At 45.8% G+C, this 19,535-nt stretch overlaps 1 protein-coding gene across 1 annotated transcript in view; it reads right to left on the reverse strand.

The window, feature by feature from the left end:
* Eddm13 (epididymal protein 13) overlaps positions 1 to 7,756 on the reverse strand; it is a 31,779-nt gene extending 24,023 nt beyond the window's left edge. Inside the window, exons 1-3 of the mRNA XM_087909258.1 lie at positions 7,672 to 7,756; positions 3,936 to 3,953; positions 3,526 to 3,535 (exon numbers count right to left, since the gene is read on the reverse strand). Of these exons, the coding sequence (XP_087765384.1) occupies positions 3,526 to 3,535; positions 3,936 to 3,953; positions 7,672 to 7,756 (113 nt within the window). The remainder of the gene's footprint in view (positions 1 to 3,525; positions 3,536 to 3,935; positions 3,954 to 7,671) is intronic.
* Positions 7,757 to 19,535: the final 11,779 nt, after the last annotated feature.

The following is a 19,535-nucleotide window of genomic DNA, read 5'->3' on the forward strand; positions in this document are numbered from 1 at the left end:
CTCATCAAGATGCAAGCCAGGAACATTTGGACCAAGGAAAAAATGTTGCTTTTTTTTTTTTGGAGGGAAAAGAATGGTGTTTGAATTCTATCAAAGGAGGTATTCTAGGTTCTCAGATTCCCTTTAGTCCCTAGATCAGAAGCTGGGCTGTGGACACAGGAGGGGAAATGCTGGTTGAAAGCCATCTGATGCTATTTCTATGGGGGCAAAGGCAACTAGAGCACATGGAGAAGGAAATAGATTGAGACTCTTACCTTTCAGCACTGTAGGCACGGGAGCATCAGGGAGAAGGGGATGAGCCAGGACCAATGCCAACATTTGTCCAGTCAAAGTTGAGAAGGAATATGGAATCAGTTAAGTCATCCTTTATGTATCATCCCTCAGTGCACCCCAGAGATCCCCCCCAAAGGGTCAGGAACCAGAATGACGAACTTTAAGACACATTTACTGCAGAAGTGAGGACTCTGGGGTACCAGTTATGTATGTGAGGAATCTAAATCCTCCCTGTTCCACGTGACTTCCAGGAGTTTAGCAGAATATGATCTCCAAAACAGCTGTTACCTCCTGTTCTCGGCTGGAGGCTGAGATGGTTACTTCTTAGAAAAGAAGGCCTGTCTGCCCTGAAATGCAGCAGTGTATACACAGTCCAGCCTGACCGTACACAGAATGAGCTCCTAACCAAGCCACTTCACTGACACTACGGACGTTAATATCAAAGTCATGGAAACCAAGGACTCTTTCTTCCTCTCTTCCAAGCATCATTCCTACAAGACCTAAGAGAATGGCTGGCCTTGAAGATGATCCCTTTCCCATCCCATGACCTTCAGATCTAGGTTGAATGGCCAAGCTCTGAATCTGCTCCCGCAGAAGGTGACGACCAGATGTTTGCCTCTCTCTTCCATCTCCCTGATCTGACTGCCCACCCCAATCCTTGCTTATATAGAAAGATTGGGACTTACATTTGACTGGAAGAAGAACCAGGAGCCAGAGAGTCAGCATGAAAAACAGGCAAAAAAGAGGATAGGGTTAATACTTCTGCAAACTACCTCAGTCTCCCCATGAACTTCTTTGTTCCTTCACGGAATAGTTACATGTCCATTGTTATACAGGTGCAGATAATTTTAGAAAGGTCATAACGGTGGTAACACTGATTGCGAAAATCATCCATAACCCTCCTGTAGTAAGAATGACCCCCTATAGGTTTATAGATTTGAATGATTGGTCACCAGGGAGATGCACTATTATAAGGTATGGTTTTGCTGAAGTGAGCGTGGTCTTGTTGGAGGAAGTGTGTCACGAGGCGTGGGCTTTGAGATTTCAAATGCTCAAGCCAGGCCCAAAGTCTAGCTCTTCCTGCTGCCTGCTGATGGAGATGTAGAACTCTCAGCTCCTTCTCCAGCGTCATGTCTGTAAGCCAGCCCCAACTAAATGTTTGCCTTTGTAAGAGCTGCTGTGTCAGCCTGGAGAGCTGGCTCAGCAGTTAAGAGCACTAACCACTCTTCCAGAGAACCCAGGGTTCAATTCCCAGCATCCACAAGGCAGCTCACAACTGTCTATAACTACAGTTCCACAGGATCTGACACCCTCACACAGACAGACGTGCGGATTAAACACCAATGCACATAAAGCAAAAATAAATAATTATTTAAAAATACAGTTGCTGTGGTCATGGCGTCTCCTCACAGCAACAGCACACTGACTAAGACAGCTCCTTTAGTCTTGTGTTTTTATAACTAGCTTTACAGATGTACATACTTGCATATATAAATATACTTGTACATGTTTTCCTAGAGACAAATAGACACATATCTATACAGATGGAGCACTACAGCCTTGCAATTGGTCCTCACTATGAGCAGGCTCTGCATCTATTTATTAAACAAACTTTTTGTACTTTCATAATTCTATTTGATCATCGATAGTTAGATACAGGAAATATTTTTTTAATATTTTTAAGTGAGCCAACCATAGTGGTTCATGTCTGAAATCTCAGCCTTTGGGAGGCTGAGGCAGGAGGATTACCACAATTTTTAGGCCAGCCTAGATAAGGAGCTGGGCAGTGGTGGCACATGCCTTTAATCCCAGTCCTCGGGAGGCAGAGGGAGGCGGATCTCTATGAGTTCGAGGCCAGCCTGGCCTACAAAGCGAGTTCCAGGAGAGCCAGAGCTACACAGAGAAACCCTGTCTTTAAAAACCAGAAGAAAAAATACTAAAGACAAGGGCTCACACTCTCTGGGGATCCATAGTCTCAGAGACCTTCCCTTATTCCTTGTGTCATGAAGAAATTATTCTCCAAGGACCAGCAAGAACCATTGAGTCATCCCTGGGGACTTTCCAAAGGTGTGACAGTTGACTGAATTACGGGACACTCGGGTAGTTGGGCAAGCACGATTTCATCTCATTGTGGCATCCGTGGTTCTCAGTGTCAGTCTCACCAAGTCCTTCCTCCTCCTCATCAGAAGCCTAAGTAGCTTGGCATTGGCTGTGGATTATGTGTGGCCCCAGGGTGTCTGTAGGTGTGTTTTGGATGATGTGTGGCCCCCGAGTGTCTGTAGGTGTGTTTTGATGATGTGTGGCCCCCGAGTGTCTGTAGGTGTGTTTTGATGATGTGTGGCCCCCGAGTGTCTGTAGGTGTGTTTTGGAAGAGATGGTACTCAGTGGATATGTGTGCTGTTCTGTAGGCTGGTGGAGGAACTGTAATCTCATTCATCTTCCACCCTTGGATATAAAAACCCCAGGTTCTGCACCTTTGGAACTTCAGGGCTTATGTCAGTGGATCCCTGGGCCCGTGGACCTTTGCCTTAGACTGAGAAGTATGTCATTGGTGTCTGTGTTTCTGAGGCTTTGAGTTTGGACTAAGCCACACTACCAACCTCCCTGGTTCTCTAGCTTGAGATGGTCTGTCTTTTTGTTGTTGTTGTTGTTTTTCAAGACAGGGTTTCTCTGTGTAGCTTTGCAGCTTGTCCTAGAACTCACTTTGTAGACCAAGATGGACTCAAACTCACAGAGATTCACCGGCCTCTGACTCCGGGGTGTTGTGATTAAAGGCACCCAGCTGCTTGGAATGCTCTGTTGTGCACCTTCTCAGTCTCCATCGTCAGGTGAGCAAATATCCCCAAATAAGTCTCTGCACACCTGCATATTCATTCCATTCCATTCTATATCTTATCATAGGTCATCCTAGTCTGTTCTAATATTCTCTTTCTATTTCTATCATATCTTATTTTTGTATTCTATTTCCTACTCTATCTTATATTATTCTATTATATTCTTTCTTTTCCTTGAGTTTGATATCTGGAACTATATAAAGTTTGGAGCTCACTATGTGGACTAGGCTGGCCTCGAACTCACAGAGATCCACTTGCCTCTATCTCCTGAGTGCTGGAATTAAACGACTACTTGGTACTAACTGACTTCTGTTATATTTTTATTCTAATCTACTTCCATTTCGTTATGCTCTGTTTATTCTCTCTGGTCTGTTCTTTCTGGTTCTCTGGAGAATCCTGGCTACAACAAAATTTGCACAACATTCTGACTCCTTCCCTGGTTGAGATTGCATTTTAACTAGCCAGTCAAATCAACACACCATGACAGACTAGGTGCAGGTACAGATGTGAGAGTCCAACTATTTTCTATTAAACAGAGTCTCAGGTAGCACAGGCTAGCCTTCTACTCACTGTGTACTTGAGGATGACCTTGGACCTCCGGTTCTCCTTTCTTCAGGAGAATTCCAGGCATGTCTCATCATGCCTAGCAGCTGCTTACTTTTAATAGTTATTTTATTTAATAGTTATTTTATGACCCTCAAGCTAAGACTTAAAGCAGATTGAAGCCACACTTCACCCTTCCCCAGGATTCCCAGGTTTTCCAGATCCAACAGCATCCGAGGGAAGCCACCTATGAGAACACAGACATGGAGTAGCTACAGTTCTTACTTTTCTCTTCCGTTGCAACTGGAGACAAAAGCATCATTCGTGTGGATCCCGACGAGGCCAGGCAGCAGGTGCAGGGAGAGAATTAGATGTGAGACTCAGATCATGACAATAATCAAGATCACCCACAGCACCCGTGGTTTTGGAGCTAATATACACAGTTTCTATCAAAGTTCCTCCTGTTCACTCATCTACCCAACCATCTCCACACATCTGCATATTACCCACCTACCTATCCATCCACCCCATACCTATTCTCCACCGATCAATTCCCCACCCACTCCTCTACCATCCACCTACCCACCCACCTACCCATCCACTTACCCACCCATCTACCCATCATCCATCCACCCATTCTTCCAGCCACCTTTTTCCCCTTCTGTCTACTCCACTACACCTCCCTACACCCACACACCCATAAATCTACCCAGTGTTCATCTCAATTCATTCATCCCTCCATATATCTACCCATTCATTAATAATTATTCATCATCTATTCTTTGATCCATCCACCCTATATACCTACTTTACCAACCCTCCATCTACTCATACACCCATAAGTACATCCATTATCCTTTGATACACTCCACCCGCCCATCTGCCCATTTATCGATACACTCACCCATCTGCTGTACACTTGTCCATCATTCATTTGCCCATCTACCCACCCACCCATCCACTGTACACCTGTCCATCATTCATTCGCCCATCTGCCCACCCACCCATCCGTTGTACACTTACCCATCATTCATTCACCCATCTGCCCACCCACCCATCCGCTGTATACTTACCCATCATTCATTCACCCATCTATCCATCCTTGCATTCATCACATACTTGTCCATCATCCATCCACTGATCCTTCATCCATCTACTTACCCACTAATCTACTTAAACAACCCTGCAGCTACTCAACCACTCCTAAACTTATTCATGACCCATTAACCCATCCTTCCATACGCCCACCCATCCTTCCTTCCATCCATCCATCCACTGCCCATCTGTCATCTGCTTGTCCGTCATTTACCCGTTTGTGCCTCCATCTACCCACCCAGCCAGCCAACATTCACGGTTCATCCTCCATCCTGTGCTTAGGGCTTAGGAGACACATATAAACTGGAGGCAGCTGTGTTTTATAAACATTGGCAAAGTCGATTGGGAAAAGAGTTCCTGGTAGAGGAGTGAACAAACATTCCATGTGATGGTTGGTCTTCTGGAACCATCATTATGGGCTCTCAAGAACTGAGCCACCTTGCTAGCCCAGTCAGCTCTCTTTTCTCTTTTTAAACTGTATTTATTCTGTGTGTCTCTTACATCATGTATCTTGATCCTCCTCATTTTTCCATCCCTTCGCATCTGCCCTCAGCCCTTGCACCCCTCCCCCCAAATAAAACAAAATTTAAGAGAAAAAAAGGAAAAAATAATAAAAAAGGAAAATAAAAATCTCATCAGACACAGTGAGTCACGCTGTATCTTATTATCTTATGTATATCTTATGTATACAATATCTGTAGATATTGTCTGCTTATCTTCACTTGCCAGTGCTCGTTGTAAACAGTCATTGGTCTCATTCAAGGACTTTAGGAATTCTAAGTAATGTGTGTAGAACAGGTAAAGAGGATAGAAAATCTCTGCACTACAGCAGCTCCCCCCACCCCGAGTTTCACTGTGCAGTCCTGACTGACCTGGAACTCCCTCTATAGACCAGGCTGGCCTAGAACTCACTGCTTCTGTCTCCCGAATGCTGGGATTAAAGGTGTATGTCACTACTGCCAGCAATCCCTTCTTAAGGCAAGATCTACAGGTGCCTGCTAAAATTAATTAGCCAAGATGAAAAGAAAAAGAATAGAAATGTGTAGTCTCAGTATCTCCCCCATATATTCACCAGTTACAAGAAGGGAAATAGTAATAAATAGGTAGTGGAGAAGCCTGGCTTCCCAACAACCTTTGCCATGAGATCAGAGAGAACATCATAGGCAAGAAACAAACCATCATCAATCACTTGTCTATATCCCCTAATGAGGGCACAGGGTGATTTTGGTGTATTCTTGCCCCAAATGGATAATGTCGGTCTAATCATGGGGAAAGCCTCAGGGAAACTCAGTCTAGGAGACATTCTGAGACAAACTGACCAGAATCATATAAATGTTTGAGGATTGTGAAAGACAGGAGAAGACTGAGAACTCAGAAGAAGAAGGGCGAGATGACTCAGCAGGTAAAGGTACTGTCCCCCACCAAAGCCTGAGGATCCAAGTTCAATTCCTGGGATTTGCGATTTGCATGGTGAAAGGAGAGAACCAATTCCTAAAAACTGTCTTCTGACCTTCACATGTACTCTGTGGCACACACAGACAGACAGACAGATGGACAGGTGAAAGATAGATAGATAGATAGATAGATAGATAGATAGATAGATAGATAGATAGATAGAATGATAGACAGATATAGATAGGTAGATAGATATAGATAATGATAGATAGATAGATGATAGATAAATATAATGATAGATAGCTAGACAGATAGATATAGATAGGTAGATAGATAGATCTTTTAAAATGGAAGGTGAAGAATGGGAAGGAAAGAGGGGAAAGGGAAGGAGGAGGAGGAGCAAACACAGCTTCTTATGACCCCAACAACCTTCATATTCTGTTCCCACACTCTCTGTTCTTACTTGAACCTTCGCCCCCCATTCCCTCATTCCATCTGCCATCTTTCTGCCACACTGACTGCTCTCGGAGCCTTGAAGGGACTCCGTGTCCTCGAACCCAACATCTTCACACACGCAGTTCCATCTTCCTGAAATAATCTCTAACCCCTTAGTCAGCTAACTCCTGTTCCTTATTGCGGTCTCTTCTCAAATGTCACTTTTCCAGATCAGTCTCCCCTAAAAGCCCCCTATGTGGTTATCTGTTCACCATGAGGATCACATTAAGACAGAGCTATGCCTGCTTTTCCCCAACTCTGTTCCCAGCATTGAGGGCAAACTAGAGCTTGAAAGCACTGTAGGTATAGTAGCTGGGGAGATAGTGCTGTTTGTGATAAGGCTCGCGTCTTTCCAGTGGAGTCGTAGGCATCCTGACATTGTAAAGGACCAGCTACCAGGCTGTTAATTCTCAGCACCACCGCAATTCCATCTCTGCAGTGACATAGGGCAGTCCAGGGGACCCAGTGTAAAGGCCTGGCATCTCCCTTGCACTCTGGCTATAGGGCTGGTGACTCCATTGGTACAAGTGTGGTCTCTGCAGTGACACAGGGCAGTCCAGGGGATTCTATGACAATGAGAAGACGGGGCCAAGAGGCTGACCGACACGGGTGGGTCTCTGCCCCATGTGGGCAAAAGTCACTGACGGGCGTGCAGATGGAGACGACAGGATGTTCCTCTGCAGGGATGAGCCACCAGCAAGGAACTCGTGTAGACACTATGAACTTCAGAGCAGGGCTGCCGACCTAGGACTCGTGCAGCCATCAGTGTCCCCAAGGGCAACCCCCAGCCTGGGACTAACGTAGATACTAGTACCTCCAAGAATAAGGCCACTAGCTAGAAACTCATGAAGTCACAGATATCTTTAAGACCAAAACCCTAAGACTCATGCAGCCTTCACCACAGGGGAAATGGACTGCCTAAGTCCAAAGCAAGGAAGCCTATGTAGACCTCAGAATTGCTTATTGAGTCCAGCCTCAGTGGCCTCCCCATCCTAAGATGCCACCGAGAAGAGATGGGGGTGGGTGGAAACCTCACCTTCACGAGGGATACAGGCCTCTGCCAGGCCCAGGAAAAGGAGGACCACCAGGGACCTCTTCAGAAATGGCTCCAATTGGCACATAGTGGGGCCTGGACCCAGTATCTGGTCTTCTCCTTCCAGCTTCAAGAGGACTTTGGTCACCCACTGTTCTCCTGGGCTCTCAAGACAAAATTCGCGCCCACACATGCCCTCCAGCTACCTGGAGGCAGCCAGCTGGTGAGACTGGAGCCCACGCCACCAGCTGCTGGCCCAGCAACTGCCCCTTCCCACCAGCACCTGATCTTCTTCTTAAAGCAACACTCTAATTATATGCTGGACCCACTTGCTTGTTTTCCTGTGGCCCAAATGCAACATCTTGTGTGGTGACGTCCATAGCAAACTGTGCGTTTTTGCATTTTTATTTTTATTTTTATTTTTATTTTGAGACAGGGTTTCAATCTCTGACTGCCAGGAACTCACTTTGTAGACCAGGCTGACCTTGAACTCACAGCAATCCACCTGCCTCTGCCTCCCGAGTGCTGGGATTAAAGACGTGTACTGCCACCTCCCAGCTTTTATTGTTTTCTAACAGAGTTTAACTCTCTCTCTCTCTCTCTCTCTCTCTCTCTCTCTGTGTGTGTGTGTGTGTGTGTGTGTGTGTGTGTGTGTGTGTGTGTGTTCACTGGAGCTGGAGGTACAGGCATTTGAAAGCCACCCAACACGAGTTCTGGGAACTGAACTCCGGTCCTCTGCAATGGCAACAAAGTGCTCTCAATTGCTGAGCCATTTCTCGAGCTCGTACTATTATGGCTTAGTTTTCTTCTTTTACTTTTATTTTGTATGTGTTGGTGCTTGTGCATCACATGCATTCAGGACTCTCAGAGACCAAAGAGGGTGTCAGACTACCTGGCACCAGAGTTTGGATGGTTGTGAGCCACCGTATAGATGCTGGGAATCAAACTTGGGTCCTCTGGAAGAGCAGCCAGTGCTCTTAATCACCGAGCCATTGCTCCAGTCCCTACAGGGCTTCTTGTTGTTGTTGTTGTTTTAAGACAGGATCTTATTTTGTATCCTGAGCTAGACTCGAATCCATGGTGATCCACTGCTATAATCCACAACATTATACAGTAATTGCTTAGCCATCTTTTCACGAGCGACTTGCCAGAACCAAGGCATCTGGTAAAGGCTGAAGCAAAAGGCAAGGCTATTTGGCGTTATTGCTCTGTAAATAAAATGGCTGTCCTTTGCTGTAGGCTTTTTGCTGTAGCCGACCTCCCTTTCTGTTACATATTTGGGGATGAATTCCTTAGTTCAGAACTGTTTTCTATGTCTTTGGGCTATGTGTGAAAACAGTTTCCCACTGGCCAGGCCCGTTCCTCTCTCCTAGGTAAGCACAGAGATCCGCCTTCCTGTAATTATCTTATCGCTGCTTAGGTTCTGGGCGTAGAGCATCCCACTTAGGATTTTCACAGAGCCCCAAGGACACAGAATTACCCCCTGCCCATGCCGCTGTCCTGGTTTTACCCCACTTAAAAGATTCTTAACCACTTTCTCCTCAGTTGACTAATGATTTTAGTTCAGGAAATTTACAGTTCTGTTTTACTCTCAAGGACAGCAGAAGAGATAATTAACTGCTACCAGAGAGGAATTTCCTTCCCGATCGCCAACCAACCAGAATGGCTGTTAACAGCACACCCCGGAACTGATAATCTAGAGGCCTGGCTCTCCCCCTTGTCTTTATTGCTTAGGTGTGTACTCCAGACCTGTAGGCCTGGAGAAACTGCAGCGTCTGGTGTACTTGTTATCTGATCAAGAGCCGTGGCTTCTAGCTGACTGTTCACATAGATTGCTTGGTTACCTATGCATGCTGGGAGAGGAAAAAAGCAGAGCACTGGAAATAAATGTTTTAGCCCTTTACTAACCACCTAAAAATGAAGTGTAGCACGCTAACCTTCCCCTCTAGAATTCCCTGGTGATTTTATTCCTTTCTTAACTAACTTTCTCCATTAAGGAGTTCACCGGGTGTGTACTAGCCAGTCCTGTGGGTCTGTGGGTCTCTCTCTCTCTTTCTTTCTCTCTCTCTCTCTCTCTCTCTCTCTCTCTCTCTCTCTCTGTGTGTGTGAGAGAGAGAGAGAGAGAGAGAGAGACAGAAAGAGACAGAGAGAGAGACAGAAAGAGAGAACGAGAGAGAACTCTTATCTGATTTTCTATGGAGAACCTGGAACCTGCTAGGGCTGGGGAATTGCTAGTTTTAAGGTTATGTATGCCTGGGAACATTTGTAATGGGCAGAATAATGTAGGACAAGGAAGAACGATGTAGAACTAAGAACAATGCAGAACAAGGAAGAACAAGAAGGAACAATGAGAAATGATGGGTTGAAGAGAAGAATAAAGAAACATGGACAGACAATTCCCATTGTGAGTAGATTTCTTACCCCTCAGATTTTAACCCTCAGATTTCTAAAACCGCTTTAGCTATTCATGGTGTCTTTAATTGAACCCCTAAAAGGGAGTCTTAAGGGCAAAAACTTTTAAGGCTCTCATTAATCCTCCTGCCTCGGTGTCCCAAGTTTTAGAATTATAGTCATGTGCTACTACACCAAGAACAATTTTGTTTGTTGAGGCAGGTATCCCACAGCCCACCCTAGTCTGGAATTCACCGAGTCCCTGAGCATGACCTTAAGCTTCTGACCTTTCTGCCCCTGCCTTTCCAGTGCTGGGATGGCCGGTGTCACCGCCACACCCAGTTCATGCACTTCTGGGGCTCAAGCCCAGGCAAGCACTAAGCATTCTATCAGCCAAGCTACCCTGGTCCTTATTTCTGTTTCACATTTTTTTGTTTGCTTGTTTGTTTTGAGGGGCACTGTGGGTGCATGCACATTTGAACAAGGAAGGGCCATGGAGGTCAGCAGACAACATGGTAGAGTTGGTTGTCTCCTACCATGTGGGTCAGGGATGAAACTCAGGTTATCAGGCTTAGCAGCAAGCACCTTTACCTGTCTTACAATCTCCTAGGCTCCCGGTTTTGTATGCTTTTAAAACAGGTTTGTACTTTGTAGCCCAGACTAGACTTGAATTTAAGATCCTCTTGCCTCAGCCTCCCAGTTTCTGAGATGACATAGAACACCACTGTGTCTGGCTATGGAGTCATAGTGAGGAAATTCTCTTGGTGGAGGATGGACATGTTTAGTTCAGATGGATTGGGAGGTGATGTGAGCATCTCTGAAAGCCACAGCAGGGCTGAGTGTGTGAGTTCATCCAGGCTGGGCGGTGGTGGTGCACGCCTTTAATCCCAGCACCCAGGCGGATCTCTGTGAGTTGTGAGTTCAAGGCCAGTCTGGTCTACAAGAGCGAGTTCCAGGACAGTCTCCAAAGCTACGGAGAAACCCTGTCTCAAAAAAAGAAAAAAAGAAAGAAAAGCTTGAGGCCCATCTGGGCTGCAGGAAACTATCAGATGAAAAGGGAAGAAGGAAGAGGGAGGGAGGGAGGGAGGGAGGGAGGGAGGGAGGGAGAGCTCGGCAGGGGTTTGCTGTTAGGTTGTCTGTCTGACATCCCCACCAGCCTATGAGGTCTTCAAAGACGAGGACCCTTTTCTCACACTATCCCCGATGCCAGCACAACACCTGCTACACAAAAGCAACTTGGTAGTTAACTGAAAGTTCCATGAGTCCCAAGCATCCCAAACGTCACTCGTGGGAAAGGCAGGGCTGGCTACCTTCAAATCCTCTACCTGCTCCTGGCCGAGTTGACTTTCTGTTTCAGTCTGTGATAAAAACAGGAGGAAAGGGTGTATTTGGAGTACAGGTTACAGTCTTAAGATCAAAGATCCGAGGACAGTCGGGCAGCAACTGATGACAGAAACCTGGAGGCGGAAACTGAAGCGGAGACGTGGAGGGGTGCTGCTTACTGGCTTGCTCCCTCCCGGGGCTTGCTCAGCCTGCTTTCTTAGCGTGCAGAAGCGTCTGCCTGGGGACAGCGCCGCCCACATCAATCTATTCAGGAAAATGCCCTCCTAGACTTGCCCGTATGCCCATCTGATGGAGGCATTTTCTCAAACGAGCACCCCTCCTCCCAGGAGACTCTAGTTAGTGTCGAGTAGTTGAGAAACCCAAGTCGCACAAGCGCTAAGGGACAGGTGAGGAGGGCGTTCTGGGAAGCTGCCAAGAGCTCCTCGAGCTCCCTGGGGCTCTGTCTCAGAATGGGCAGTAATGGCAGGCAAGGGACAGGTATCAAAGGTGGGGAAGCCCTTCAGCGCGTTGGGAATGAGTGTCTAGGTCCTGTTATCTGTGATCCGTGTTGTCCTGACAGAACACTGTAGGCCCCATCCCGGCGAGCCAGCGTTCTGTGTCCTCCTCCAGGTTCACCTCCACCACCCTTTGCTCTCCCAGCCTTAGGCAGTCAGTCATCTGTTCCTGGAAGTCTAATAGCCAGAATCCCCTCCAATCTCTTAGCCCTGTTTACCTCCTTCCTGTTCAGACTTGGGGATCCTCTTCGCCCTCTTTCATTAGTCCTTCTAGCACCTGATCTGAGGTGTGACCCTAGCCACACTCTAAGTGCGGGGCGATGAAGCCCTCCCCGAGTCAGCAGGGTGTTCATGAAACTGTTTCAGAAGAGGGGAGAAAGGGAGAGGGAGAGGAATGGGGAGGGAGGAAGGGAGGGGGAGAGGGGGGAGAGGAGGGAAGAGAAAGAAGAAGAGAGGAGGAAATGAGAGGGGAGGGAGAGGATCTCTCTGTTGCTGACTGAGGTGTCCACCCTGAGCCCTAACCCCGCTGTCCTCACCTGCCTCTGACACCTAATCTCCTTCACTGACAGACTCCCTGTCTCAGGTCCCCTGCTCATCTTGAGCCTCCATTTAAGCAGTGGTTCTCAACCTTTCTAAGGCTGTGACCATCTTCCTTTTCTTTCCTTTCTTTGTGGGTTTTGTTTGTTTGTTTATTTTTGGGTTTTCTTTTTTTTTGTTTTGCTTTGTTTTTTGTTTTTTTTCGAGACAGGGTTTCTCTGTAGCTTTGGAGCCTGTCCTGGAACTAGCTCTAGACCAGGCTGGCCTCGAACTCACAGAGATCCGCCTGCCTCTGCCTTCTGAGTGCTGGGATTAAAGACGTGTGCCACCACCGCCCAGCCTCGTCAATTCTTCAACAGCACAGTGTGATAGTTATTTGCATAGGGTCTCATAGCATCAGATATTAATAAGTGATTCGAGGTGCTTTCTTGTTTGTTTGTTTTGATTTCTCTGTGTCTTCTAGACTAGTTCTGGAACTCTCTATGTAGATCAGACTTGCCTTGAACTCACAGACATCCCCCTGCCTTTGCCTCCTGAGTCATGGATTTAAAGCTTACCCACCACCACCTGGCTTTGAGGTGATTTAATATGAGATTATGCATAGATTATATGCAAATTGGGACACATTTTTTATAAAGAACTTAAGCATCCATTGACTTTAGCTTTTATAAGCAGCTATTGGAACTACCCTTCCATGACTCCTAAGGCACAGTAGTATGTGGTCTATATTTTTGTACACACAATATAGATATCTATACATACACACAAAATCTTCAAAAGCCACCATCAGCACTAAAATTGTCACTAGAGCCAGGAATAGTGGCGCCTGCCTGTACATCTAGCACTAGGGAGGTGAGATAGGAGAATCAAGAGCTCAAAGCCAGGCTTGGTGACACAACCAGTCGTAGGCCAGCCTGAGCTACAGGAGACCTAGTTTTAAAAAAAAAATACATTGGAAAGAAAAAAACAACGGTAGGCCAATGAGATGGTCCATCAGGGAAAGGCATTTGCTTCCAAGACTGGCAACCTAAGCAGACTGCTGGGAAACTGTTTTTTCTGACTTTCACACCAACAGGGTGGCCGTAGCGTGCAGACTCATATGTATGGTAAAAACTGTAAATAGATTAGTGGGACTGGGGGACTGGAGAGATGGCTCAGCGGTTAAGAGCACTGACTGCTCTTCCAGAGGACCAGGGTTCAATTCCCAGCACCCACGTGGCAGCTCACAACTGTCTGTGACTCCAGTTCCACGGGATCCAACACCCTCACACAGAAGGCAAAAACACTAATGTGTATAAAATAAATAAATTAAAAAAAAAATTAGTGGGACTGTGGCCAATGTAAACATTCTCCATCGTCCTGTCTCTGTGTTATCAAGTGTGTTTGGTGAATCCGTGTGTATTGTCTTTACGATCAGACACAGGCGAGAATCACTTCTTAAACTAATGAGCACTGAGTTAAATTAATGAGCACTGAGTACCGGCAGGCCACCCTCAGGGCCGGCGACTGACAAACGATGTTTTCCAGGTTCTCAGAGTTAACTTTCTGTTGCTAATTTCAAACTGCAGCTGGCAGGAATTGAGCTGCTCACTCTTGGGACTCATTAAAAGTGATGTTAGTAGCTCCTGCGGGGACTCTGAACACCTTCTCACCACGGGGTCCTTGTGACCAATTTACTCCAGGCATCTTGAGCTGGCACACACACACAATGCCAAAGAGAGAAAAAATAGCCCGACGTTTGGCAGAAGGATTTGGGAATAAATCAATTTGAACCAGTTCAAGAGAACTGAACTCTGAAGTAGCTAGTGGAGCGTTGTTGTTGTCGGTGCTGGGGACTAATTAGCCAGCCTGCCTGCACACCCAGGAGGGTTGTCATTTTGGCCTGGTGACAGGAGCCACTGCTGCAGTTCCTTACTTCTCTGTGGCTCCCCTGGCAAAGGACAAGTTTCATCCCCACTTCCCTCCCTGTGCTCCCAGCGGACTCCTGAGCACACTTGGCTCAATGACTGACATTCTTGGAGACACTACTTTGCGTGTTGGTGGTGGGTTTTTTTTTTCTGTGCTCGCTAAATGTTTATCAAGAAATAAACTTTGTAATCAAAATGCAAGTAGTAGATCTGCCAGGTGGCCCAGTGGGTACAGACACCTGGCTCCGCGCATAAGGGAACCTGAGTTCCCAGAGGACGGTAAGAGGAATCAACACCTGTGGGTTGCCTGCTGCCCTCCGTGTGTGTATGCACAAGGTAAAGACACGCACAAATAAATGGATGCAAAAATTGAATTAAGCCAGGAGGTGGTGGCGCACACCTTTAATCCCAGCACTCAGGAGGCAGAGGCAAGTGAATCTCTGAGTTTGAGGCCAGTCTGGTCTACAGAGTGAATTCCAGGACAGGCACCAAAGCTACAGAGAAACCCTGTAACAAAAACAAGAAAAAAAGAAAAAAAAAATAAATTAAAATTTAAAAATGAAATACAAGTGGTTTTGCTGTAAGACTGCTGAGAAGGCCCAGCTCTCCCTGTGGATCGCTCTCTCTTTCTCTCTTCTCAGCACTGTGTGCTGCAGGCCTGTCTGGGCGTCACGTGCAGCTGGTTAGCTAGCTAGCTTTTGAAAAATATTCAGTCATTAATATGTTACAAATAAATTCCTCAGATCAGTAAGCAAAGAGCTTATTCCTTCGTGGGCACTAAGTCATGGTTGAACAGGGAAAGAGGTTCCGAATAGCTGCTGTACCCCAGGAGCAGAAAAGGCATTAAAAGTCTCCACTGTAAGTGGCAAGTATCAGAGGAGAAAGCTTTAAGTACCGTGCTACGAAGCCAGGCGGTGGTGGCGCACGCCTTTAATCCCAGCACTCGGGAGGCAGGGGCAGGCGGATCTCTGTGAGTCTGAGGTCAGCCTGGTCTACACGAGCTAGTTCCAGGACAGGCTCTAAAACTACAGTGAAACTCTGTCTTGAAAAACCAGAAAAACAAAAACAAAAGAAAACTGTACAACGTATATATGCATTGAGTGTCTTATGGTACTCAACAAAGAGAGTGTAAGTACATCAGTTAAAAATGAGGGCTGGGAGCTGGAGAGATGGCTCAGTTAAGAACACTGGCTGTTCTTCCAGAGGTCCTAAGTTCAATTCCCAGCAACCACATGGTAGCTCACAATCATCTGTAATGAGATCTGGTGCCCTCTTCTGGCCTGCAGGCATACATGCAGGCAGAACACTGTATACAGAACACTGTATACACATAAATAAATAAAAACCTTTAAAAAAAAAAAAACTAGGGCTGGGGAGATGGCTCAGCAGTTAAGAGCAACCGGAGTTGGGCATCTGACGCCCTCTTCTGGCCTCCAAGGGCACTACAGGTAAAACCCTATAAATATAAAATAAAAATAAAGAAAAATAGGGGCTGGAGAGATGATTCAGTAATTAAGAGCATTAATACTCTCATTCACAAATCCCACTATCTCCTCCACATGCATATACACATTTAAAAATAAATATTTTTCAAACTGCATAAATTAGGCATGGAAGTACATGCTTGTAAAGCCAGTACTTGAGAAGAAAGGGCAGAATGGTCAAGAGGTCAGATCAAGCCTCAGCTGTGTAGAATTTCATGCCAGCCTGGGCTAGACAAGAACATGTCTCAAAAAAAATTTAAATAAATCTTTATTAATTATGTGTTCAGTGTTCTGTTTGCATGTATGCTTGCACGCCAAAAGAGGGCATCAGATCCCATTACAGATGGCTTTGAGTCACCATGTGGTAGCTGGAAATTGAACTCGGGGTCTCTGGAAGAGCAGCCAGTGTTCTTAATTTCTGAGCCATCTCTCCAGCCCCTAAAAAAATAATAATATTAAAAAATAAGCTATATCTGATGCCACAGGTCTGTAATCCCAGCTGCGAAAGAGAGCAAGGAATGAAGATCCCAAGTTCAAGACCAACCTGAACTAGAATGAGTTCCAGGACCCTGTGCCAAAATTTAAAAAAAAAGACTCAGAAGAATTCTTGCCCTGAATCCAATGAGGGATTCACTGGACGGCAAAGGTAGAGCACTTGCCTACAGTGTGGAGGCCTAGAGAGCCAGTACTGCCAATAAATAAACAAATAAATCCTGACTTAACAAAAACAAGCTACAATTCAAGAGATCATTACATGCCAATAACAACCTCATACATTTCAGAGCTGTGAGAACAAAATAACTCATGATAAGATCTACAAAACATGGGAAATTGGAGGCAGGGGAGGCCATTCAGTGGGTGACGGCACCGGCAAATCTGAGTTCCATACCGGTGTCACAAGGTGGAAAGAGAAGCGACCTCCACACGCTGTCCTCTGACCATCACATGGGCATCAGGGCACATACTCACCAACCTCCAGACACAAAACAAATAAATGTAGTTAAAACATCAGGAGCTCCTGAGTAAATTGAGAGCATGGGGACCTTGTGGGAGGATGAAGGGGAAAGGGGGAGGCAGGGAGGGGAGCAGAGGAAAATGTAGAGCTCAATAAATATCAATACAAAATAAATTTTTTTTAAAAAAAGAAAGAAATTGTGCTACAGAGAGGACTCTGGGAAAGAGAAAGGCGGAGTCGCCAGGCAGACACAGCAGAAGCAGGAAATCGGCATGGGCAATACAGAGTAAAAGTAATAAAGTCATGAAACAGAAGGTAAATGAACAGAAATGGGCTAGTTTAGGTTGTAAGAGCTAGTTAGAAACAAGGCTAAGCTAAGGCTGAATTTTCATAATTAAGTCTCCATGTTGTGATTTGGGAGCTGGCAGGCAGGACAGGTTTTTTTAAAAACATCAGGAGCTGAGGCTGGCGAGGTGGTGGTTAAGAGCACTGGCTGCTCTTTTAGAGGTCCTGAGTTCAGTTCCCAGCAACCAACCACACAGTGGCTCACAACCATTTTTACTGAGATCTGCTGCCCTCTTCTGACCTGCAGGCATACATACAGGCAGACTACTGTATACATAATAAATGATAATTAAAATAAAAACACTAGGAGCTGGGAAGGTGGTTCGGCATATAGTGATCTTGCAGAGAACCTGAGCTCGGTCCCCAGCACCCACACTGGGCAGCTCACAACCTCCTCTAACTCATTTTGGGAAACAGTTTTGCATCCTCTTCTGGTTTATGCAGGCATATACTCACACAGACACACTGGTTGTTGTTGTTGTTTCCAAGACAGGGTTTTTCTGCATTGCCCTGGCTGTCCTAGAACTTGTTCTGTAGACCAGGTTGGTCTCCAACTCAGAGATCCTCCTGCCTCTGCCTCCCGAGTGCTGGGATTAAAAGCATGAATAACCACTGCCAGGCAACATTAGGTTTTTGTTGTTGTTGTTGTTGTTCTTGTTGATGTTTTATTTAGCTTAAATACATCTTTAAAAACCAAATTTGGGCGTGGGGTAAGTTTAGCTTCACACTGCATGCGCGAAACTCCGATTTCGGAAAGGTTCTCTTACTGTTTTATCGACCGAAGGCTTTCGCTTGGGCTGGAGAGAGCTTAGCAGTCAAGAGCACTGGCTGTTCTTTCCGAGGACCAAGGTTTCCTTCCCAGCACCCAGATGGTGGCTCACAACTGTCCATCACTGCAACTCCAGGTGATCTGCTGCCTTCCTCTGACCACCACAGGTCTCGGGCACACTCATGGTACTTAATGCACATAAAACAATAAGTAAATCTAAAAACATTAAAAAGAAAAGAATTCCCTTTGTCTAGTCAAAGCAGAACCCGCCTGCCCCACACGTCAGAAAAGGGCCTTTGCTGGACATTTTTCATAACTACACATGACCGCTATTTAAAAAAATAGAGATACACTGGATGTCTTGGCTCAAATCTGTAAAACCCAAAACTCCATATGCTGAGACAGGAGAATGGTGGTGACTGTTAGTATTCAGGCATCTGCACTGGCCTGCTCTTGGGGTCCTGACAGGATATGTCCTCAGCTGCTCCACTAAGAACAGCTCCTGCGCGCATTCGCTAGGTTCCCTTATAAAAGGTGGGCCTTGCCTGCCTCCCATCTTTCTCGCCTGCTACTCTTGTCCCTTTTTGTCCCCTTCTCTCTTCTCTTCCAATAAACCTCCCATTTGAGCCCTGTTGTATGGCGTGACTCCCTTCCCGCTGTTTTTAAATTATATATTTTTAAATGTTTATTTATATTCTTTTGGTTTCTCGAAACAGGATTTCTCTGTAGCTTTGGAGCCTGTCCTTGAGCTAGCTCTTGTAGACCAGGCTGGCCTCAAACTCAGAGATCCACCTGCCTCTTTCTCCTGAGAGCTGGGATTAAAGGCGTGCGCCACCACCGCCCAGCCTTGTTTTTAAATTGTAACAATGAGTTCAAGGTTAGCCTGGGAAATAAGGTGAGACTCTGTCTCAAATATTTTTTGAGTTCCATGTGGTGGGTTTAGGCTTAAGTCTGTAATTTCAGAACAGACAGAGGCAGGAGGCTAGCCCATGACTATTCTAAGCTACATAGTTCCAGGCCAGTCAGCACCTAGAGTCAGAGGCAGGAGGATTATCTGCTAGTTCAAGGCCAGCCTGGTCTACAAGACAGGACAGGCTCCAAAGCAACACAGAAACCTTGTCTCAGAAGACCAAAAAAAAAAAAAAAAAGCAAAGGAAAGGAAGAAAAAGAACCTTTGGTCTCTATACTCGGGAGGTAGATCTGAGTTTGAGGCCAGCCTGGTCTACAATGTGAATTCCAGGATAGACAGGGCTACAAAGATAAATCCTACCTTGAAAATATAAAAGGAAATAGAAAGAAAAGAAAGGAAAAAGATTTACAAAATTGAAGTGAATGAGCAATCCACAAATACACACAGAAAAATAAGCGCTGGATGGGTCACACCTTTAATCCCAGCACTCTAGAGTCAGGGGCAGGAGGATCTCTGTGAGTTCGAAGCCAATCTGGTCTACATAAATGAGCTTCAGGCCAGCCACAGCTACCTAGAGAGAACCTGTCTCAAAGTGCATAAACAAATGAATAGATGAAATTTTTAAGTTTAAAACATTAGTTTTAGTATACATGTTCTAAACATTTACCTGAAACTCAATTTTCATAATTTCCCTGTGTAACTCTGGCTGTCTTGGAACTCACTTTGTAGCC

Source organism: Myodes glareolus, chromosome 1 (genome assembly GCF_982192425.1).
Source record: "Myodes glareolus chromosome 1, mMyoGla1.1, whole genome shotgun sequence".
Lineage (NCBI taxonomy): Eukaryota > Metazoa > Chordata > Mammalia > Rodentia > Cricetidae > Myodes > Myodes glareolus.